The 24417-nt window shown below is 45.8% G+C and overlaps 1 protein-coding gene across 1 annotated transcript in view; it reads right to left on the bottom strand.

The window, feature by feature from the left end:
• Positions 1-24417, bottom strand: part of LOC117903294 (midnolin homolog) — a 28942-nt gene that overhangs the window by 2425 nt on the left and 2100 nt on the right. Inside the window, exons 2-3 of the mRNA XM_034815227.1 lie at positions 10680-10767; positions 43-2265 (exon numbers count right to left, since the gene is read on the bottom strand). Of these exons, the coding sequence (XP_034671118.1) occupies positions 43-2265; positions 10680-10767 (2311 nt within the window). The remainder of the gene's footprint in view (positions 1-42; positions 2266-10679; positions 10768-24417) is intronic.

Raw genomic sequence — 24417 nt, 5'->3', positions numbered from 1 at the left:
AGTTTTTAGGGTCTCAATGGAAAGGAGCTGCTTGCTACTTACAATTTTACCGCGGGATCCATGGTGCAGTCCACTGACTGCAGCTCCTGCTGCTGCAGCAGAGGAGGAGGTGGATGCTGACGAGGAGCCTGACCCACTCGAGGAGGAGCCGCTGGGTGCCTCGAAGCTGATGCGCGCCCCGCGGCTGTACTGGGGCGTGGCACTCAGCAGATCGTTGAGAATGTGAATCACCGTCGAGATGTCGCGCTTGGGGCGACCGTAGCGGTCCTGCAATGCGGGATTCAGGGTGCCCGAGAAGGTGCCAGAGTAGATTCCCTTCCCGTGGTTCTTCATCGACTCAATGACGGCCCCGGAGCCGCCCTTCCTGGGTGTCTCATCGCCTGCGCCCGCAGAAGAGCCGCCGACCACGTGGCTGCCAACACTGCCTCCCGATCCCGAGGAGCCGCCGCCGCCGCTGCTGCTGCTGGAGCTGCTCACACTGGCCCCGGACAGATCGATCTTGTTGGTGAACACCTCCTTGGAGAGCTTGCGCAGTGTCTGCGTGAGATTGCGCGATGCCTCGGCCAGTGTCCGGGTGTCGGACACGCCCAGTGATGCCTCATCCGGGTCCGAGGAGGCTGAGATGGTGGCTTGAGGGGCTGTCGCTGTGGGAGCAGCTGTGGGCGCTGCTGCACCAGCCTGCTCCTGCTTGCGGCGCGAGGCAGATCCCGATCCCGATCCCGATCCTGAGGCGGAAAAGGCGGCGGCATTCACGCACGCCTGCTGGTAGAACTGATTCTGGCTGCTGTGGTTGTGGAAGTGGCGGTGCTTGGAGCGCGCAATGCGGTTGTTGCCCGTTTTGTGCATCATCGAGTTGCCGGAGAAGGTGACTCCGAGGCTGCTGCTGCTGCTGCTGCCAGCGCTAGTGCTGCTACTGCTGGCCGAGGAGCGGGACGCTGCGAAGCCAATGCAGCTGTCGGGGCACTTGTTGGACCTCGGTAGCATTGGGGCAGTAGCAGAGGCACAAGCAGATGGAGGGGCAGCCGCCGCGGATGAGGCCCCTGTCGTCTGGCCCACTGGCGATGTGGCCAGACGCGTGCAGAGGCACGACGTCAGCTTGGCGGCTATTGGATCCTGTTGACAGCCATTGCTGCTGCACACTCCGCCGCCTGATGAAGCGGAGGCGCTGCTGGATGTGGAGGCAGGCGGCGTGGCCGTGGCCGTGGGCGGGGTGGAGCTGCAGCTGCAACTCGAACCCGAGCTCGAGCTCGAGCCCGAGCCCGAGGGAATGTTCTTGATGGCTGTCATCTTGATGGGGCTCGAGACGAGATTCGAGAGCGATTTGATGGGCGACTGTTCCAGCAGGTTCTTGCCGGTGGCAGCTCCTGCCGACGATCCAGATGATCCGTTGACCGTCGTGCGCGTTGTCTCCTTGAGGGCAAAGCTCTTGACAATATTCGGGATGCCGCCCTTGATCAGCAGTTTGGTCAGATCGGGTGCATTGATGAGGCTTTGACTCTGGCCCTGTCCTTGGCTCTCCTGCCTTCCTCCAGGTCCGGCCCGGTGGCTACCAACGGCAGTGGCAGCACTCGATCCCACCCCTCCCGAGCTGGAGCTGGAGCTGGAGCTAGAACTGGTGCTGGGACTGGGGCTGGAGCTGGGAAGTTCCACGTACATCTTGCGAAGCGAGGACATGCCCCCGCCGGTGCCGGCGGCCACCGCCGAGGCGTTGTGATGATGGTGATGATGATGGTGGTGGTGATGATGATGGTGATGCCCGTGCCCATGGCCATGCCCGTGGCCGTGCCAGGAGCCATGATGCAGGCTCGGATGCTGATGGCTGTGCACGTGACCGTGGCCGATCTTTCCAAGGCGCTGGCCGGAGGGACGAGCACGGGTGTGCGATGATGATGAGCCACCGTTGGAGGAGCCACCGCCACCCACCAGCACTGCTTGTGAGCCGGCGGCGGACGAGGAGCCGGAACCGGCTTTCGATAGGGATGTCGAAGCGGCGGCTGCAGAAGTCGCATTGCAACTGGAACTGGAACTGGTGGACGAGGAGCTGGCACCAGCAGCGGCAGCAGCTGAGACGGAACCACCGCCAGATGCGGATACCACAGTGGCGGCACTCGGATTGACTGTGCTCAGCTGGAGTTGGATGAGCATCATGTGGTCGCCCAGGCGCATGCTCAGATTGAGCGGCGTCTTGCCGCTGAGAAAGTCATTGACCTGCGAGTCGTTGAGTGATTCCAGAGCCTGCATCACCGTGTTCTCCGGACGCTGGGCCTGCAAGAGAAGAGCGAAGGAAAGGTTAGATTCGATTTGTGGATACGTTCGTTTTGTTATGCAACTGCTTGGACTGCTTAATGTATGCAAATATAACTGGCAGTATAACACTGAACTGCTTCTCCAGCACGACTTGCGTACACCATTCTTGGACTGCTTGTTCTCCTACTCCACTGCTTGCCTCTCTATGCTCCCTGTGTGGTTATCTAACGAGCATTCGGTACGCGTTGCAGCACTCCATTCAATGGATGCGTTCATATAGCACTGACAAATGTACATATGGAATGTGTGTAGTTGCTCCTCCCCTTTCCTGCCACACCACAACATTCCAGAAAACAGAACCAAACCCCCCATTTTCAGCACCAATAATATTTGCTTTTGTTGCTGTTGCTGTTTCTGTGGTACGTGATTCAATGCACTGCCTTTGTTGCCTTTCTCTACGCAAATAAAGCAACAGTAACTACAGTGAAATCCCTATGGACGGATATTCCAGAGTTTGGATGTTCTCTCTCAGAGACGGCTGTTGGTGCTCCTTAATTCTCGTTTATCCTTGATGCAGGAGAGATTTAATTGCGCCTCCTCTCTCCACAAATAACGCAGTAAACAAAAGGGCATTCAAGTGCGACTCAGGGGTCTGACGCTGGGGTCTGCGGTTAATTAATCATTTCCATTCCATATATACAGATACAGATACAGATTCATGCATAAATATATTTATATATATCTGCCACATGCACTCTCAAGTGCGAGAGAGAGAGCGAAAGCCCCGCTTGGGGGTCATTTTTTATTGACTCTGGGGCTCTGGGTCTCTGCCTCTGTGACACAGTGACCCAATAATATTCAAATGAAGACAAAAAGCACAAGACGAAACTCAACTGAAACTCTGTTCAGATGGAAAACGACAACAACAACAACAACAACAACAACAATGAGAGCAACAATGACGATGTATGTAAGCATTTATCCACTTTCCCTTTGCCGCATTTAACGCAGCGGCAGACCTTATGCAACCCCACCAAAAAGTTTACACCAAAAGTGCGGCCTAGCAACCAACCAACAAACCCAAACAACTAAGAAAATAGCAACTCTTCGGAGAGATCGAAGCTTGAGATACTCTCCCCTCTTTGGCAGATGGAATCAACATCGATCTCGTGCATCATTCGATCGATGCTGCTATAGAGGCTGATGTTCTGATACAATGATTAAATATTTATTCAAATCTACGAGGATTTGTACGGTAGGAAGGAGGAAACCCTAAGAGCCACGATCCCAGGGTTTTTGTTTCTGCAAGCATCCACCCATGGATCTCTCTGCTCCGAAGTTAGGGTATCCCCAAAGGCCCAAAATGCGGCTATGCTGTTCAGGCCTATTTGGTGACGTTGCCGCTGCGCGACTGTGACTCTGACTGTGACTGTATCCATGGCTGCCGCTGCTGGCTAACTGTACCAAGGTCAACTGACGTCGTCGCACGCAACTTACGTCACCTCCCCCCAGCGTCGGCGTCCGCGTCCGCGTCAACGCCAACTCCCAACGTCTGCGTTTGCGTCGTCGACAGCAGCAGCAGCAAAATCGAAATTTTCAAATTTTAAAACAACAGCAACAAAGCAAAACAAAGGCAGGCGGCACGGCACCACGGCAATGCTGTAATTTATTAACTTTGTGCAAATTGAGTGGACTTTTTTTTTGGTTTTTGATTTTTGGATGTGATTTTGCTGGTTTGGATGTAACTCTGTGTTTAAACCGGTTTTTGAGAGGGGGTCCCCATTAGTTGTGTGCCAAAAATAAGGTAACCTATCATCATTATTAGCTCTGTCTTTGGATTTAACGCTTCAGCCATGGTTTCCGCCATGGTGAGGAGAAATGAGAGGCTTATATTCCATCAATCGCGCGCTGCTTGCTTGGGTCTGTAATGCTTCACACAGTTTGATGGTATTTTAGATGTACTCCGCTTATACCTATTTATTTTTCTTCGTCCCCACTGCCATATATTCTCCGTTGCAGCCACCTCCAAAAATTCACCTTCCCATTTTCTTGTAACCGTTTCATATTGCACTGCTTGGAGGCTCTGTGGCCCGGCCTCACTTTGCCATTGATCCTCTACTACATAGTCGATAGCTCAGCAGCAATCAGCGGTATCAAAGCGCAAGTCGCACAAATTTGTTCATGCAAACACTCGTACATATGTACATTATTTTTTGGACAAAGCAATCTTTTCTTTCTTGTTGTTTTTTTTTTGGTGTGTGTTTTCTGCGTTAGTTTCTCTCTAGCTATCTGTGTGCTGTGTATTGTGTGTGCGGTGCAGATGTGTGTGTTCCGTTCGTGTTTGCTGACCATGAAATTATTTTTATTGCGTAGCTTTTGTGGCCTGCCATTCCAATGGAAGTTTTTCAGCGCACTTTAAAATTTGTAACAAATTAAATTGGTCGCTGCGCTGGCCTGTGTTTGATAAGGGGCACACACAACTGTTTTGCAGGAAGGGTGCAGCCGGGGGGGAGCACGCACGGGCACCACTCGCATTAGTTGCGCCTCTTTTTTATAGTACTAGTGCTGGGGACAAAGACAAAGACCGGCGCCAGTGCCAGGCGGCCTGTTTTTGCCTTCATTATCTGGACGGACAAGCAGTGCGTCAAGCAGTTTGCACTTACCGCCGCCACACAGTTTGAGGGGAACTGGAACCCGTTTTGTTTTTAGTTTTCTTCGTTTCTTCGTCTAAAGTCAAATATATGTACATATAGTTTCACTTGTTTTATTGTTTGTGGATCGTATGTGTCACTGCCTGCCCGCGGGAAATGAAGTGATACGAGAGAGAGGCTTCCCCTCTGGGTGCATTTAGATAAGTCAGCCTCTGTCTCTCTTCTGGCACGCCTTTGCCTTTGTTTTGTTATCACGTTAATGATGGGAAACTTTGTGTAAAAATACTTCGAATCGAATCGATTCGAATCACAAGGCGCCACAAGAAACAGCAACAAAAGCGCCACTATAAACGTTTTCCAATAAAAAGAGATTACAGCGAATACTACTTAAAGGGGGGAACAACGAATGCGACAAGTGAATTCCTTGGCCAATTATTACTCATGCCCCCAAAAGCAATTAAATCCAACTAATAATAGCAATTTGTAAATGGCAAAAGCACACACACACACACACAGCCCCTCCCACAGGTCCGTCCCCCCCTACAAAATATCAACAGCAACAGCGCTGGGATTGCGAATCGATTCAACAGAAATGATAAATATAAATGAATATACACAGAGTATAGTAAACACAGATACAGAAACAAATACTAGTATCTACTTTTGATCAAACAGAGAAAAGATACAGACAGAAAAGCGAGACAAGAGCGAGATAGCGAATGATTGGAATGTTATCAATCGGAGTATTCTGGTATCTAGTATCTGCAATGGAATGGGTCGGTCACAGGGGTACAGTCATCTCGTCACTCATTCAAGACGTGTCTCGCACATCCGCCTAACAGCACACTTTTTCTGCAGATCTGTTGGATCCGATTCACTGATGGAGCAGAGCAAGTGGCAGAGACAGAGGCTTCGCCGATAAACCGGATTGACGGAAATTAAGTGAGCAAAGAAGTTATTTAATTTTTTCTTTTCTTCTTTCTTGCGTATTTCCGCTCCATGCACAACTTGTTGACACATCAACATTGCGAGGGAGATGCAGATTATGTTTTGCATCTGGGATGAGAGATGATAAAGATGTAATAAAAAGATAAAGAAAGTTTCTCCGCTGAAACTGGCAAGGATTCCATCAATAGAAATGTTTTAAGCAGCCTCAAAAGAGATTCTCCCAGAGAAAGAGAGACAAAGCGGCAAATAAAACTGGTTAATAACCTGTCCACCACATCCTTCATCTTCCACCGCCAATACATTGCCATTCTGCTTCCAAAAGAAAAACATATGTACAAAGGACACATAAATTGAGGTCTGGTCTGGTCTGGTTACACCTACACTCCGCCGCCGCCGGAGTTTACATATATCAGCATATCTGTGGAGGTTTTCAATGTTTCTTTGGCTTTTTGGCACTTTTTATGAGCCATCAAAGTCAGCACAGCATCCCACCACCGCTGTTCCACTTCCATGTCGTTCCGCACCATCTTTGTTGCTTTGTCTTTGGCAGTGCCACCGCCACTGCCACTGCCATCATCATCAGTATCCAGCGAGCGCCCTTTGTCTGCGCCTTTTGTCTTTTGCTCTTGCTTTTGCTGCGAATTGTTCGGTGCGATTAATTCCATTAAAAATCATTTTCATAAATCTATGCAACACACCCCCCACGCTCCCTCCCTCTGCTCACAGGCTGCGACACCAGACTGCGACTGTCCAAAAGGCCAAACCGAAAGCAAAAGTAATTAATTTGACAGGTAAACGCCAGCGCATCATTTAAATGGCATAAATAATAAAAACGAATCGGGACAGAACCACTCGACAGATGATTCGAAAGACTGCGGCCTCCGTTCTCCTTTCCATTTCTTTTGCATTCGATCGAGGGGTGATGGTGCATGCCACCCACACACTTTAACCGACATTCGGTTGCTGGTGGTGCCAAAAAGACATGAACAGAGAAAGTGTCATCCAATTTTAATCGAAGAACACTTCTACATTATCATTTTCATACAGCTTACAGCCCGTACAGCAAGTGCCCATATTTCCACCTGTTTCGATATTCTTTCAAACCGAATTGTAAGCTTCATCTGACGATCCTTTCACGTGCTTAATCTAGTCTGTTCCAGCTTTCCCATTTCATATTGTTTACATAGCTTAAAGCAGCCTCGCAGCACAATTTGGATATTTATAGAAAACTAAGCAAAATCGAAAGTTTCGACATCACCAGCAACACCCACTCCTGTCATACGTGTGCACCCCCCACATCCCATCATCATCATCAACATCTGGCGGAATGATGACTATATATTTCATATATGTATGTATGCATACTGTGTCGGAGGAGTAGGAATATAGCATGTTGCCAAGTGTGCATTGCCCTTTCCCCTCTTCTCCTTTCCTCTCTTGCACATTTCGTTGCGATAATAAACTTTACAAAATATTATTACTGTTAATAGCAGCTGAAATAATTCTCTCATTTCGCTTTTTCCCTGCAGACACTGTGGATGTGTCTGTGTACACTGTACAGTATTTTTGTGAGGGGCGGACAGAATGTGTCAAGATAAAATTGGAGCAATATGCAAATGCCGCGACAGCTACATTCGCATCTACTATATGCACGGTTCGTACTACTATATTTAGGGGGTATGTTCTCGCTTATTTATACGCTGACAATACTTTTACTTTTCCTTTTGCTTAGACGAAATGGAAAGGAGTGCGGGAATGCCTCTTGACTTGTGCTATGTTGGGGAGTGTAGCTTTGGCGGTCACCTTTTGGCTTACTCATCCTGCCTCCGCGTAAAGAACGAGAAGAGAGAGAGAGATGTCTCCATCGAGTCCACCTGTCACTTGTTAACACACATTTCACAGAGTTGAAGGCGGCAGCCTGCCACCGAATTGCAAGTGTTTTTCTTTTTCATTTTCATTTTTGGCGTTAATTAGGAGGCAATGACATGAGGTGGCAAACACTCGAAATATCATGAGTCATAAGAGAACGGATCACAGTCCATGGCATGGTCAGAGGATCCATTCTTAGATCGCATTCTTACATCGGTGGCGGATTAATAAATGGAAGATGGAAGATGGAATATGCCAGGTCACACCTTTTCTTCCAAAGAGCAGAGGCAGCAAAATACACGCCAAAAACAACTGAGGGACCTCTCATCTATCTGCAATTCCGACAGACTGCTCCCCAAATGCCGAACATTGACAATTAGCAAGTAAAAATATATATACAAGTAAAAACAAAACAAAACGAAGCCAAAAAGAAGAACAGAGACACCGAAAAGTAGCAGAAAGAACAACCAAAGAGACGCAAATTGTTAATTGGCTATTTAAACATTTCTTTTCGTTTTCGTTTTTTTTTTTGTGTCTGTGGATTTTGGTTGTATTTGTTTTTGTTTTTTTTTTTTTGCACGAATATATTGCAATTTCATTTCGTTTTGTAAATAAATTTTAATCAGCTTTTTTTATTGACTTTCCAGCAAGAGACAAAGAAGTGTCCGTCCAGTGCCGTCCCGTCCCGTCCCGTCCCACCACCTCAGCGGAAGAGGAGCTCGAATTTGAATTTCGGGGAATATGCTGGGGCCTGCCTCGTGGCTCGGGAACTTGGTTTGTATTCGCTCTTATACGACCAGTATTTATTCTAGAAAAGGAAATTGCTGTCTGCTGCGGTGCTCAATGGAATAAATAAATGTGATTAGAACATGGAAAAAGAGACATTTTAGCTCATTTTAGTGGTGCAGATTTAATGCAGAATTAATCTCTTTTCTCTATTGGTTTTGTTGATTGCTTTCTCTTGTTTTCTCGAATTTCACATGGACGTACACATGGGCAGATTATGTGTACACATGTATGGCAACGTACATAAATAAATTTAACTTCTGTTTTTGTGCTTTGGATCTTTTTTATGGATTTTTCGTGCACGCCAAAATATTTCTTTGTTCATCACGAAAATTGCATGAAATTGTATATATTTGCACACACACAGAGAGAGGCACAGAGACACGTTTGCAAGTGTGCTTTGAATGCAATATGAAATGCAATAAATACGGCCAACCAATGCCTCCCCCCACACATCGACCCGGAGTGGGTCTCCGATGATATATGAAATATTTCTGCGAATTTTCCACGATTTTGATTCAATTTATTGAGATTTTATATTTCTTTTCAAATCTTCGATTGCATAGAAGCATTCCATATCGATTAGTTATGGATTTCCGATATTCCGATTTTGTTTCCTTATGTTTAACCTTCTATGTACCATGTGCTAACCCTAAGATGTTGAGATATTTACTCTCATGCTTTTGTCTCTTTGATCTGCTATGAAGTCTCTGCAGTGAAGTCAAGCAAGGAAGGAAATGGCAGAAGATAAAGCAAAAGAAACCGAAACTAAAGCTGCGACTGCAAATAAAACGAATGTCACAACACAGCACATGAGGTGAAGCCAGAGAGAGAGAGAGAGAGAGAGAGAGAGAGAGAGGGAGCGGGAGCGGGAGAGGAGCGACTCATTCAAGATTTATGGCGATTGACACGGCATAGACAATAAACGATACACGATCAACGGTTATGTGGCACTACTACAGTAGAAAGGGGCTGCAATCAGAGCAAGCAGCAGCAAATTTTGCAATGCGGAGAGAGAGAGAGAATAGAAACGGAGAGCCAAGAGATCCGTGGACTTGGCTGGGAGGGGGGGCTCATAACTCGAAACGGTAAACGGTACATCAAACGGTTGTGTGTGCCGCAACTACACACAAGCCACACGAGACAAAAGTAGGGCACAAGTGGAAGATGAAGGGGAACAAATAAGTGCAAAGAAGAGCCAAGCAAAAGAGAATACGACGGCAGCCGAAGAAGAGTTGACACAAGAGATGGAGAGAGGGAGGTGAAGAGAGATTACATAGTTATGGTACTACTCCCTGCCCCTCCCAACGGACGCTCACCCGTCTAGCTCAGCGTAAACCGTACTCCCGCTTTTGTTGCCATGCCATGGACTGAGAGAGACTAACCCAGGGCCCTGACGCGCATACAAATGCAAACTTGACCTTTAGATGGCGGCGTTGGTTGTCGCATAAATTTTCAATTTCAGGCGAAAACTTTCTCATGCAACGCACAAAGAAACCTTCAAAGGGTAAAAAGATAGAGAGAGCGGGAGAAAAAAGGAAACCCAAAAGCAGCGAAAAAATCATAAAGGTTTCAATCTACTCTTATTTGGATTCGAGTTGGAATTTGTCATGCATTAAAAGCCTGCCCCTGCTTCTGTCCCTGTCCCTGACTCTTGAGGTGTGTACTCCATCCGAAAGTAGGCTAAAAACTCGTTTAGTTAAGAGTCCAAATCGCAACGCTTCCAACAAAATGTCTGTGTGCTTGTGTTTGTGTGTGGTGTTGGTTGCGTGTAATAAAATAAATATGCAAAGAAATTCAAATTAATTAATGTCAAACAGCTTTTGGCAAGCGAACAAATGACGACAACGCACAAAAACGATCAACAGCAATCCAGCAATCGAGCAAGCAGAATTCAAATGCAAATGCCAATTTGAATTCAAATTGGAATTCGGAATAGAATTAGCCACAAAATTCCACAACGGGAGACTAAATTCGGGTTTCAATTCTCATTAGTTGCTCACAAAGTGTACTCTTCAATCGACTCCTAACTGCTAACTCAATGACTGCACAAACTGAAAAGACTGAGCCTGTACGTGTTTTGATATCATTCCATTTCAAAAACATTTTGTCTTAAAAGCAAGTTAATTCGAGGTAAATGAATCGCGGTATTCGTGTGTTAAGGTAAACGCAACTTACCAATAAACCAGTTTCTACATTTGGTATTAGAATGATCTTGGAACCATCCATTAAGTTGTGATCTTTGAGTGTGCCATCCTGTAGTTCTCTGCAAGAAGAAGGAAAATCGAAAACGAATATGATAAATTGTTACAAAAAAATAGCTGCAGTAAATATGTAAATTTGAAAAAGAAAATAAGTAGAATGAGAAGAAACCAAAGGCGTGCGCCGTGGCATTTATCGATTCCTGTTTTTCAATTTTGAAAAACAATAGAAATAAAAACACTTCAATGTACAGTCACTCCCAAAACAAAAGCGACATTAAGCGAACAAGAGCGAGAAGGGACAGGCTGGCGTTGATTTGCTGCTGTCAGCACTCGCGCGCATGCGTAATGAAATTTCAAGTGACATTTGAGACAAGCATCTGAGAAATCGGATAGATCGGCATTAGCGAAGCAATTGATACCCTTGCAGATGGCTGTTGTATACATCCGATTTGGTTGAAATTGTAAGGTAATATAAACACATTTTTGTTTATATTTCAATTTTTATTTGGCAGGTACAAGAGATCCGAGGCTGTGGTTTAATGTGATTTAATGCCTGATCAAGAATATATATATAATTCAAATGCCCTTTTAAAGAGTGTAGCTCCAGTCAATAAGAGGTAGAACGAGAACAAAGAGGATAATACGGGGGAAAGGAGGGCAGAAAATTCAGAAGAAGGCACCAGAGCAGACACATCAAAGTCGATGCGTTTTTTGCCACTTGAACAATAAATAAGGTTGCATTTCAATTATCGAAATACTGATATGTACTTACATACATATCTCTGAGATATCTCGCTTGATAAATGACCAAATGTCGGGTGGAGGAGTGGGGGAGTGTAGTGAGAATGAGGGACATTCTTAGTACATTTATTTGTCAACTGCATCTTGCACTACTCTCCAGTGTTGCCAAACTACATGAAGTGTTGCCAAAGCTCTGTCACTATCTAAGGTATGCGCAAACACAGGAGCCACACAGGATTGCCCAACTTTGTATTATGAATGAGAATGAACTCATCGCCAGTCCTCCTCACTGCTCTTTAGAAATTTAGCAACAGCTTTTTTTCTGTGTTCTTATTCAATATAATCCCCACACACACACACACACCACAGAAGAAATACGACAAATTGTCGAATTGCACTCTGATCCACAGAATAAAATACGAGTACATATGTGAAAAATATAAATAAATGACAGGGGAGATGGCAGGGGAGGAAGCGGTGGAGTAGGAGAGTAAACCTAAATGACAATTTATAAGCGCACAAGCAAAAAAATTAAAGGTTCAAGCACTTTACAGGTTTGCCCCTACCGTTGGGGGGGTTGTAGATGGGGAGTAGAAGGGGGTGCGGGTGCTTTTACTGCTGTTACTGTTTTACTTTCGGATACCCGTTGATCTTTCATTCTTGCTGTTGCTTTTTTTTCATACTCTTGTCTGGTTTTTGAAATTAAAATTTGAAGATCCAACAAATCTTGTGAATGCAGAACGATTAAGATTAAGTCATGGCTGTTTGAAAAACTGAGTACTCGAAGTATTCTAGTGTCCATTTGCGTGTGCCGCAACAACAGGCAGTGTTCAACGCTGTTAACACTTTTCACCTGCAATTTTGGGCTCTGCAGCAGCATCAGATCAGGTGTTAAACAGCACACAACAACAGCACGGACAATGTCAGCAACAAATAAACAACACAGCTGCTTGGCTATTTATTTAATTCTGTTTAACTTTATAAGTAAAGTACAAAAAAATAAAAACCGGCAGTCAGGAGGGGAGTTTCACATTACAAGAATTATTTCCCATTATTTGCATTGGGTGGCGGTGGCAGGGAACCCTAGTGGGGACGGGGGGGATCGGCACGAATTGTTTAATAAACAATTGCGTCTGCGTTTCTACGAGTGACGCAATGCTTAGCTTTTGTCTGGTGTGTGTCTCTGCTGTATGCGTGTGTGCATGTGTGATGATCGGATCGTAACATTGGCAACGGCGCCTGGGATATTGGAGGATGGGAGTTTGTTTTGTGCGTTTTTCCTGGGAAATGGAGGAGCCCAAAGTAAGACTAGACAGCTTTTGTTTGTAAACAGAGAAATTCATATGAGAAACCGACAAAGGAGTTGAATTTCGGAAATGGTATCGTACCAGTGCTACGTTTTCTTTAGGAGCGGATGGAGTTGGCTCGTATTTATTTCCGAGGTTATTTGAAATAGTAACTCTTCTAGATAAATAAACTTGTTCGATATTGGAGAAACAATCAACTGCGTTAAGCCCCGTTGTCAGCGCTCTTTCTGGTTTTTTAAGAGTTCTTCTAGGGTTAAAGATAATCGGTAAGCTTCGATGAAAAGTAGTTTGCCTTCATGGCGCTGAAGTCCCAAGGCATGCAAATGTCCGTAGTACAACTATTTTTCTTATGGACTTCAGGTAAAATCAATGTCGATGTCGGGTGCATTACATATCAATACTGTATTGTATATAGAGAGAGGGAGTTGAATTTGTTTTGGCTAGCAACGCACCAGCAGGCCCAATCAAGCCACAACAGAAAAAGGGGAAGAAAAGGGGCAAGCAATTTCGAGCACAAATCGAACAACAACAAAAAACACACAAAACAGGCATAGGCATGGCAGTACGGGGTAATGGGGGGTGGGGAATGTGAGGAATTCCTTGGCGACAGGTGGGCATACACAAGAGAGAGAGAGAGTCTCAGAGAGAGATTCAGAGAAACAGATGGAGATGGAGGTGCAGTGGTCGCAGCTTCCATTTCGAAAGACAGAAAGAGAGGTGACTGTACGCAGAGAGGCTACAATTACCTAACTGTAATTACGCTCCATCAAAGAGCGAGAGAGAGAGAGAGAGAGTGTGTTGGTCAAACACAAAGGAAAGGTAAAAAAAACTACAGAGTGTCACGCAAGGTGTATTTTATAACAAGGTGGGAGACCAATCCTCCAACTGTATGAGAATGGGCTTGGGCCATTGCATCAGTCTCTGACTCTAAGCAGAAAGAGAGAGAGAAAGAGAGATTGCTTTCCGATGCGGTAACCCCGGCAACTCCAACATAAAACGGTAACCAAGAGAGCGCGATTGAGAGTGAAAGAGAGAGCCACCAGCCACGAAAAGCTGAAACGAAACGCAACGAAGCAAAGCGAAGAGAGCGCATTTAATGACTGCATGCATGATTGATGAATTGATAAGATTTCGGGCTAGCGCGCTTTGCTTGCTGCCGCTTGATTTGCTGCTGCTTTGCTGCACGGCACCGAAACCCCGTATTTGGGTCAACGAAAGAGGCGTGGCAGCCAATGTTGCACGCAACCTCATGGACATGGACATGGACATGGACACACACACACACACACAACAACAACACAGGAGTGGCTACATATGCCGCAACGTCACGCATAACGTAACGAAGCAGAAGCCGGCCTTAATGGCGTAAGCTTCAAAGCCATCAGTACCCGAAATACAGCGGGCTCTTTTTCTCTCTATCTAAAAGAAAAGGGCCAACAAATCACGTTAGTGGACACATAACGTTAGAAGCATAGTGTTAAAATTCGTTGCCACGTAAAGGCTGGCAGACAGCCAGCCGAGCTGAGCCAGCCACATGTTGCAATATTGTCAGCAGTCAGCCGCATTATGGCCACAAACCGAAACTCACCACAGTGGAAACAGGGGCAGAGAGAGAGAGACACAGAGACATAGAGAGAGCGAGAGAATGATAGGAGTGGGAGGCAGAGTGTGAGAGACTGGAGGGAATTTTTTCCTCCCAAATTTCAGCTTTAAATTTGATTTTTCTTTATTTCATACCGTTTTTGTTTTTCCCAAATAATACAGGGAAAAGCTCTGTTAAAGCCTAACAGGAACAAGGGTGTGTGTGTGTGGATGCGCGCTTAGACTTTGTGCCTGTCTGCGGGGGTGTCTGTGTCTGCCTCTGCTGACGGCTCTCTGCTAGCGTCGCTGCTTTTACGCAATAGGCAGACGACGACGCAATCTGACGCGACGCGACGTTCCGCTGACGCAAAACGAAGGCCAAACGACGAGCCGTCGACGCCGCCACCGCCGCCTCGTGGCCCGGGCCGAGGCCTGGCAACCCAGACAGCAAGATAGACAGACAGAAAGGTGGGGAGAGGAGGAATAGGAGATGATGGCAGAGGCAGAAATTCGGAGTGGGAGTGAGAGGTGAGAAAATACAAGTCGAAAAGGGAGTAGAAAATTCAATTGGCTTCAGGGCCAATAAAGGTGGTGGAAGCAGAGGAGAGGTATATGGCTTCTCAAACTGTACCGAACGGAGAGTTCCCCCTCCCCCCTCAGAGTATGCCACTGTGCATCGAAGATTCTCTTAGATTTCAGGCTCCAAATATCTGATGTTTTTTAAGGGATACTTGAATGATTTTAGAGTCCTCAATTTCTTTAATTATATCTGTTTTATATTTATTGTACATATGTAGCTCTTAGTTGAAAATCTTTTGCATCACCTAAGAAGACTCTCGAGTTGAGGTTAGGTTTACATACATTTCGTTTACGTTTTATGTTTTTTGAAGCCATTTTCTGGCACTGGCACTGCATCCCCTACTCTGTCTCTTCTTATTGCTCTTCTTTACACCTATCAAAGCATTTTTCAGGCAGAAGCCAGAATGTAATTTCAAACCGAAAAGAAAACCCAAGTGAGTTGCCCCTTTTGTTGTCGTTAAATTCCACCACCTTGTGGCACAGACACATGGCTGGGCACTGCCACTGCCACTGTCGCTCTCCTGCACTGCTGCGTAAATTATCAGGTTTAGTGCCTAGAAATATGTACCTACAACATGGGAAAGGAGGAAGGATATAGATATACAGATGTAAATACATATATATGTATGTATGTGTATAAGGATTTGCCAGCTATGTATCTCTGCATCTCTTTCTCGCTCTCTCTCTGCTGCGGCGGCACAAGGGTAGGCCTATCCTCAAAAGGAACAACAAAAAGTGAATGGAGAGGAAAAGAGAGACGAAATTGAAGCTGTGTAACTGAGAAAATTCCACCAGCAGAGCAGTGGAGGAGCACGAGCAGGAGCAGGAACAGGAGTAGGCAGAGGCACAGCAGTAGAAGGAAACTGAATTGAAGCCAGTAGCTAGGAGAGGGAAGCAGTAGATTGAAGAAGAAGCCGAAGCAAGGGAAAACGCAAGCAAGCAGCGACAGTGGCGCACTTTAAATGTTCTGCCAGCGTCACGACCACACCCCCCAATTCCACCAATGCTCAAGGGCAACTGTACCACCGCCCCCACACATAGACACCGCAAGACACGGAGAAAATCCTGCTTGAGAATTAAATAAAGGGTTGGCCAAGACACTTTTCTGTTCTTTTCAGGAAGATAGAACAGAGGAGCAGCATCCACTGCCCTAATCAGACCTTAATTTCCTAATTTTCTACTAAATCGATCCGACCAGAGAGACATCTTCTTGTTCTCTTTTGGTCACTCTACTCGACCCCTTTTATCGCCATACCCATGAAATCTGAGCGAGGACACAAATTTAATAGATCTGGTTTTGAATTTCGTTTGTTCTTTGTTTGTTTGTTGTCTTTTTTTTCAATAGCCAGAGACCGAGTCTGCTTGTTGTTTCTATTGTTTATAGATTGTTTACTATTTCAATTTCAATTTCAATTTCGAGTTATCAGTGAGTGGAGGGAGGGGAACGTGTGATGCGGAGAAGGAAGATAAGTGAAGGAAAGAAATGCAAACGCGTTCCACAAGAAATTGTTGATTAGACAACAGACCAGACGACAACAGAATCTTGAATCTGAACAATTTTCGCGCGACCATTGACGAAATATTTGCCAAAGAGCTATGAGGAAGTGTTTCTCGTATTTGTTTGAGTGCGCGACAGACAGACGCAGATACAAAGATACACACAGATATGCACAGAGAAACGTGATAGTCGAGATATTATAGTATGAAGACGCTTCTTTCACACAGAGAACACCGAGTATTGTACATTGTAGATACATTTCAGGGTTGGGGAGAAAGCCCCAAATCGTCATCGATTTGCTATTTCAAATGCGAAATACTATTAAGATATTCCTGATATCTGGGAATCCCTCAATCCCTTTTCTTCCATCATTTCATCCGGCATCTATCAGCTCTCTCTATCTCTCTGTGTCTCCGTCTTCCCTGGCTCTGTGTCGCTCGCTCGTGTGCAAATGGGCAGCAATTCCCCCCTTTGGATACATCGAAATTGTGGTGTAGATACGTGGCCCCTTTATTGCAGATACTAAAACATTTTGATCCCCATCTATGCATCCCCCGATTGCTGGCTTGGAGGCCTGTTCTGTGTTCTGTGCCCAGCTCGTGCCACCCCTAGGGCAGAGGCTACTTTAAAGTCAACTAATCCCAGTCAGGCTCTGATTGCCAGGAACACCCATAAAAGGAAGCCTGCTTGATGCATGCACCATCCACAGGAACATCCACAGACACATCCACAGACACATCCACCCACTTGGTCAGAATGGGCGGGTGGTTGGGTGGTTGGTTGCTAGCAGCAAAAGCAGCAACCATTTCCAGCATTTCCATTCAGCTTTCACTTGGCAGAAGAAGCTTTTCTCTCGCATCTCACAGCCATAACCTCATCCCTGAGGTTGGAGGGTTGGGCTGCAGCAACCACCGACCATCCGCCCATCAAAGCACATCGCTGGAACCGGATGACTTTCATTCATTTCCGGCCCAAAAAGCTATTGAAAGAAAGAGGAGGAGGTAAAGCGGGAAAAATGACGGTGGAGGGGGTGTAGAGATTGGAGGGGATGGAGGTGCTGCGCTGATGGTGGATATATTGTCCAAAAATGTCCAACCAACCCGGGGACTAGAACCCGGAACTGGCATTGACCATACCATATGCTACTCGGGGTACCTCTCTCTCTCTCTTTCTCTCAGTGTGTGTGTGTCTATACATATTACTCGCTTCCCTCTCTCTCTCTCTCTCTCTCTCTTTCTGTCGCTTTTCTCTCATTCTCGCTATATTCCACCAAACCTCAAACCCCAAAAGCATTTTGTTTGTCTTTGTTTTGGAAAGACGAGGCGTGGGGTATAAAAAGCACACGATGCAGCAAAAGGGTTAAGCAAAAGTGAGATGGGGAGGAGCTGGGAAAATGTGCTGGGAAAATCGATGAAAACAGCTGAGGGAAGCTGTGCCTCAAACGAAGGCCTTAAGCTTAGTATGAAGTTTGATTTCCCTTAAAATTCCCTTTTTACACCTTTTTCGCATTTGTGTTTGCAACGTAACGTGCAGCTTCGCATCTGCATGCATACAGAGGCTCAGGCAATAAGAGGAAAAAATACTGACGCAGAGACTGCAGCAGAGGGCATAACAGCGCAAAATGTTAGGCGGTGGCTGTAGTAGCGAAGGAAATGCTAGAGACAGCAACAGCGACAGAGCAGCGAACAGCATCCATAACAAAGACAAAATTAAACAAAGAAATCAGCGAAAGGGCAGCGGGGGGGTTAGAGGGGTGGGCGGGCCTGCACAAAACAATGAACAATCACAGCAAAAAGCGAAACAAAAAACTAAAAATAGCAAAAAACAAAACTCAAAGAAGATGAGAATGAAGAAAAGGCAAACAAAATATATAACGAAATTCCTCCGCCCACAGCAGCAGCCCCACACGCCCACGACTGATTCTAATTTGAAAATTAGAAAAAAAAAAAAAACTATTGATTCAGAAAGGCAATGCTGTTGCTGCACTGCTGCGTCCGCTAACAGTTAGCGCTAATAACAAATTCACAAGCCACATAGACGACGCAGCAGCAGCAACAGCAGCGGCCACCGGAAGGCATTTTGCAAAAGGGCAAACATTGAAAATGCAAATATATAGAAAGAGAGACAGAGATGGGGAGAGAGAGCGACGCTGAGAGAGATTTGTGATTGGCACAACCTAGGTGTAACACCTCTAAAGGTGAGGCATTATTTCGAGAACATGGGCTTTTAATCTTTAACGATTACAGAAATCTTTCGATCCACAAAAATACAATTTGAAGGAATTGTAATTAAGTCTCTCGGATATGTCCACCTTATATTCATACACGGTGGACACTGCAGTGCGCACGCAGTCAGCAGCAGCGCACACACACACAAGAACATGAACAAGAGAGGCATAATGCAGGCGGCGGCACACTACACTGCACAAACAACAATTGCCGGCCGGCCGCAGCAGATCAAGATGTGAAGAGAGAGAGAGAGAGAGAGAGAGAGAAAGAGCGCGCAGAAGAACAGCAGCAGCGAAGAGAGCGCACACATTAAAACGTTAGTGTGGAGGCTGCATGCGAGTGGGCTGGGGAGATGGGGTGTGCAGTGGCTACTTCTCGCCTCCGCTATCTCCCTCTCCTTCTAATGACGTTATCGATGCCGTAAGTAGTTGATTCTTGTTATTGTTGTTCTTTCTTGTTCGTTCATTGAAAGTAAATAGCCGATGACGCTGTCTGTGACGGCGACTGCGACACTTGAATACCCTTTACTTGTATGGTACTGGGGAATGGGTATGCTATGTTGCAGTTGCAGATGCATGTAGATCACTCTTGGAACACAGTAATGGAGAAAAATAATTAAAATAAAGGCAAGTTCTGCATATACAGCTACAAATTATATACAGTCGACATAAAAATGATTAAGTATGGTACCCCACATAATGATAATGCTGCAATGAGGGCATCTTAAAGTCGGATATCCTTACGAACGGGCACATTCCCAACCTGTTTTATTTCATCTATCTTTGTTTCTGGCTCTCTCAGAATGAAAATATAGCCGTAAATATGAATGAAAAAACCAGATTCAAAGAATCTATTCGCGCGGAAGAAGTGGGGTGGGATATGGAGTGTGGACAAAGATTTCTTCGATTTCCGATCAAGTAGGAATAACATCGTCTAGATCTGCTGCTGCTGAAAGCTTAAAGTTCTTCTATCATTATTCCTTTGTTGTTTACTTCCTATGGCGATTTCTTTTGTCCTCGAGTGTTAGTTATTTTCGGAAGATCAAGAAGAAGACTTTGGCCAAGGGGTGGGTGCTAGTGGTGGGTGTGTGGCAGGTGAGAAGTTGTGTGAGGGAGGGTGGTTTACAGTTAAGAAGAAACATTTTGTTTTGAATTTGCATAAGCAAAGGCAATTTGTGATGCGTTCATTTCCCGGGAGACGTCATTTGGTGGTTCGTGCCTGGATTCTGGCATGGGGGCATAGAGGGTGGTGTCAATGCACCATCATCATCATCATCATCACTACCACCACCATCACCGCAGCAGAAAGGTGTCTTTCTCTGTTCCATAAATAGGATTCAGCATCTACACATAGGCGAATGAAGCTGCTTCCTCAGCTGCTGCTGCTGCATGCAATTTGGCACAATTAAAGATGTATCTGCCAGATACAAGATACACACACTATTTGCCTCTGCAAAAACATGCAAACGTGCCGTTAGCTCCGATTTTGCCTCTATTTATTTTTATATCTTTCAGATACACACACAGGGAGCACAAACATTCACACACACACACACACACACAAATACCCGCAGAGAAATGTACACACATATGGATGTACAGAGGCCCCGGAACACCTTAAATAAACTTTAAAAAAAAACACAACCCAGCCCCCGTCAGAAGCAGTCCATCAGTAGAAGCAGAGAAACCACCCACTCTGAACCGCCCACTCCCACCATTCCCATCCCATTCCCAATTCCATTCACCGTTCAAACCCTATTCTGCTCTCCTTCTCTCTCTCTCTCTCTCTTGCTGCTTTCTATTTTTAATGTGTAGCGTCTGCTGCGGCTGACAGGCAGCGCTGCTTTTGGCAACTTTGTTGCAACATGCGATGGATGTGGCAAGCATCTATCCCTGTCCCTAAACCAAGATAGATTTATTCTAAAAACTCAATGGGTGGAAAAAGAAACATATGTTCAGGCACAGACTCTTCATTGGAATGGAGAACGCAAGCAGTAAAATAAATCTTCATTCAACGTGCAGTAGGTCGGGCAGTGTAAGGAGTCTCTGAATAAAGAGTTCCATTTACTTTATTTCTTGGTATGCATGCAAATGCAGGGTATTAAGCAGTACCATCAGGCAAGCAGCAGAGACCCATCACCAATTGGGGCGTGGCGCCACCTAGCGCCCCACGAAGCCATGGCTAAAATGAAAGCCTGGAGGGCAGCCATAAACAAATGATGGACGACCCTTTCAGAATAGTGCAGTGGAGAAGCGAAATGGGTTGTGGGCACACTTGTGGGGCTTGAAAATTGGCAGGCAAAGCGAGGGATTGGATAGCGGGGTACAGAAGGCAGAAGCAAGGGCAGCAGGTGATGGCTTCAGTGACCCTCCCCACCCCCCATCCACTCTTCCAACAGACTGGTGTTACTTTCCCAGAAACTAAACGAGTTTTCACGTACAAACATATTGAGAAAGAGAGAGAAGCGTGAAATGTAGTGCAGGGAATGAACCTCTCTCTCTCTCTCTCTCTCTCTCTGTCTATCTTGCCCAAAAGGGCAGGCTGCGAGAGGGAGAGAGAGAGCCCAGGTCGCCGCTTATGTCTTGTGTAACCTGATCTTCACTCCACCTCTCTCTCTCTCTCACCCGTTCTCTATCCGACTAGAGATTGATAGAGGGAGATAGCAGTATACCAGCAGAACAAAGCATCGACTCGTCTCGGGCACGCTTCCCAAACAAGATCTCGCACGAGCCGCGACTGCGACGGCGACTGCTCTGCTGCCTAATCAACGGCAAACAACGCAAAATATAAACAGACTAAACAAAAAATAATTACTACGCAGCAACTATTTTTTGTACACCCTAAAGGTGTTCTCTTAATGAACGAAAGCCTGGATGGCATGGACGGGTGGTAACCTGTCGGATTCTGCAAGTATTTGGAGGGAAGCCCTCTGAAAAAACGAGGTGGATTGCATATCCAGTGATGGTGCGGGGGCTCCACGCTTCACCAAAAACAACAAAGATAAAAAACTACCACGAAACCCAACACTCGGTAAAACTCACCACCGCACACTCACACACACACACAGACAGAGAGAAGCAAGAGAAAAGCAAAGCAGAAAAGAGAAAAAATAAATACACGCGCTGCTAACTGATGACGTCCAGAGGGCAGTGGCTGAAGTGGAAGAGGAGACAGACCCGACCCGACCACCAAGTGCCGACCGTTCCCTCCTACCCGTACTCCACTGCAACATCATTCTTCTCCTTTTGCAGTGTGGTTCAGGTTCATATGATACCCTTCAAAATAAACCGAATGGGTTAAGGAAGGAAAAGTGTATGTTCAAAAGAAGCTTCAAAGGTTTTCCGCAGATTCTAGCCAGAGCAGAAGCAGAATCAAAATTGGAAGAAAATCACCCGTACTAAAATTAAAACGGTTGATAATAAAAGCAGCGGCAACCAGCACCAACGGCGGCGATCCCAGGGCCAAGCCAAAACAGAGCGGCGACTGTAGACACTGTATAGCGTGTGCGCTGTGCCTGTGCTGCTTTGTTCCACACACAATAAAACGTATACATATCTCTATCTGAAGAACCCTAAGGTGACATGTGGGGCGCCTTTGGCTTATGTCATAGCTGGAACAGCGCACACACACACACACCACAACACAGCATACTACACCTTGAGAGCAGAGTGCGCCGCACAAAGTACTCGGCGAGTACACGGTAGAGGTACATACACACATTGTACATATCTGCTCTGTACGGGTATGGTACGGTACACGGTACACGGGGCGAGGGCGAGGCTGATAGCCAGCAAATCTAATCTATAAGAATTTTGTTGTTCTGATATGGTATTTCCTCCTCTATGCAATGTGCGGTGCAGTATAAACACAATGCATACATAAAAAGCAGTTTCTTACGCTTAAGCTTAAATCGAACTGGTAAAGATTTGTTGCAGAATAACTTTGAATATGGTTACTAATTATAGTACTAGTAGTAAAGACTTGCTGTTTATTTCTACTATGTTGCCTTCTTTCAGCATGTGTGTTAAAGGGTTGTTTGTGGAATAGATCATTGCCTCTTTTATCATTCTGTTAATTATCTCTCATTCCGTTCTCTGTTAGCTCTTTCATTTTTTGTTCTCACTCCGTTCCTTCTTCATTTCTTTCTTCTCTTCCCACATGGCAATATTCATGAGGAATGTTTGGGTTGGTTTAGGCTGAGTTTTCATTTTGGGTTTGGTTTTTGGTTGCTGTTGGGTTGGGCTTTGGCTTTGGTGGTGTTTGGGTTTCGTTCGGTGGTGAGTTTATAATAAATGAAGCCTCTCGCAGAGAAATTCCCATTCATTCATGTGTGCCACAGTGCCACATTGTCTTCATTTGTTGGCCAGTTGTTTCACCAAGTTTCTGCACGTCTTCTAGCTGGTGGTTAAATGAGGGTTTTTCTGGGCTGGTGGTGGCAGTGGCAATGGCAATGCTGTCATGGTGTGGTGGCACATTGGTGGTGTGAATAAGCTTTCACCGAAAGCCTTGTTTCTTTGCTGCTTTCGCTCTGGTGGTGGTGGGTCTTCCTGTTTTTTCTGCTGTTATCAGTCCTATGCCATGCGGGGGTGGCATCTCTATGGCTGCCTCTCATCTACGGGTTAACGATGCATGTGTGTGTGTGTGTGGTGTGTGGTGTGTGTGTGACATTCAAACAAAGAGAAGCCCAAGTCCGTTTGCCTCTGTGTCCGATAAGCGCAGCCTGTCGGTCCGTCGGTCGGTCCACAGCATCATTATGAGGCAGCAGCAGCAAAAGCTGATGAAGAGGAAGGGAGAGAGAGAGACCAAGAACAAAGGCACAAAAAATCTCCTCCACAGACCGTATAGAAAACACACCACGCACACATATACACATACACATGTGGCTGGCGCGCCGGTTAGCAGCGCTGCCCAAGCCGACGCTGGCAGGGAGCATTAAAAGATGAACAACGAAGGGAACTTCAAGTGGAAGAAGATGAAGAGAGAGGAGAAGCAGAAGCAACCGTGACGCCATTGCCCATTTTGCTTTTGTTGTTTGCTGTAAAGTGGCATAAAACAGATGCAACAACAGACAGACAGACAGAGAAAGAAAGGCATCAGCGCAAAGCAAGTAACGAAGCAACAGAATCAGTGCACAAAGAAGAAGCAGACGAACACCACCACAGAAGAGATGAAGCGAGAAAGGAGCACAAATTCTTATCAGTCAAGTTTTCTGATTTTGTTGCAGAAGCACCAACAGCACACAAAGGCAAGATAATGGGCAGAGGCAGGGAGGACTAAAATCCATACAAACATACACACATAATTCTCAATTAGAAATCTATGTATTCGCTGAAAGTACAAATGATGGGAGGAAGGGGCGTTAGGGAGACGGATGCACAATGTCCGAGTACAGTTGTCGGTCTCGTGTGACGGAGGAGACAGACAGAAACCCGCATGCAAAGAGACTGAAAAAGAAGCCACTGTAATGCGCGAGGACACACACATACACACCCGGGCGAAGAGCTAGAAATAGCAGCGCCTATTAACAGACCACTAACAGAAATAGGCATTAACAGGCAGGCCTGCAGACAATAAAAGTAGCGCTTAACAGGAAGCGGAATGAATACCACACAGGAAGAGAGAGAGAAAGCCATGCAAGTGTGCAAGTGACTGTTGCACTCATTGCTATGCTGAGAAAATTGCAATAGCTAACGAGAGAACTCCACTTTTGATGCTGATTAGGAATATATATTTCTTAAGGGTACAACAAAAATGAGGAGGAGAAACTATAACTGTAAC

The sequence above is a fragment of the Drosophila subobscura genome, chromosome A (assembly GCF_008121235.1).
Source record: "Drosophila subobscura isolate 14011-0131.10 chromosome A, UCBerk_Dsub_1.0, whole genome shotgun sequence".
Classification (NCBI taxonomy): Eukaryota; Metazoa; Arthropoda; class Insecta; order Diptera; family Drosophilidae; genus Drosophila; species Drosophila subobscura.
Note: the sequence above shows the minus strand (reverse complement) of the source record. Positions and strands in the feature narration are given on the sequence as shown.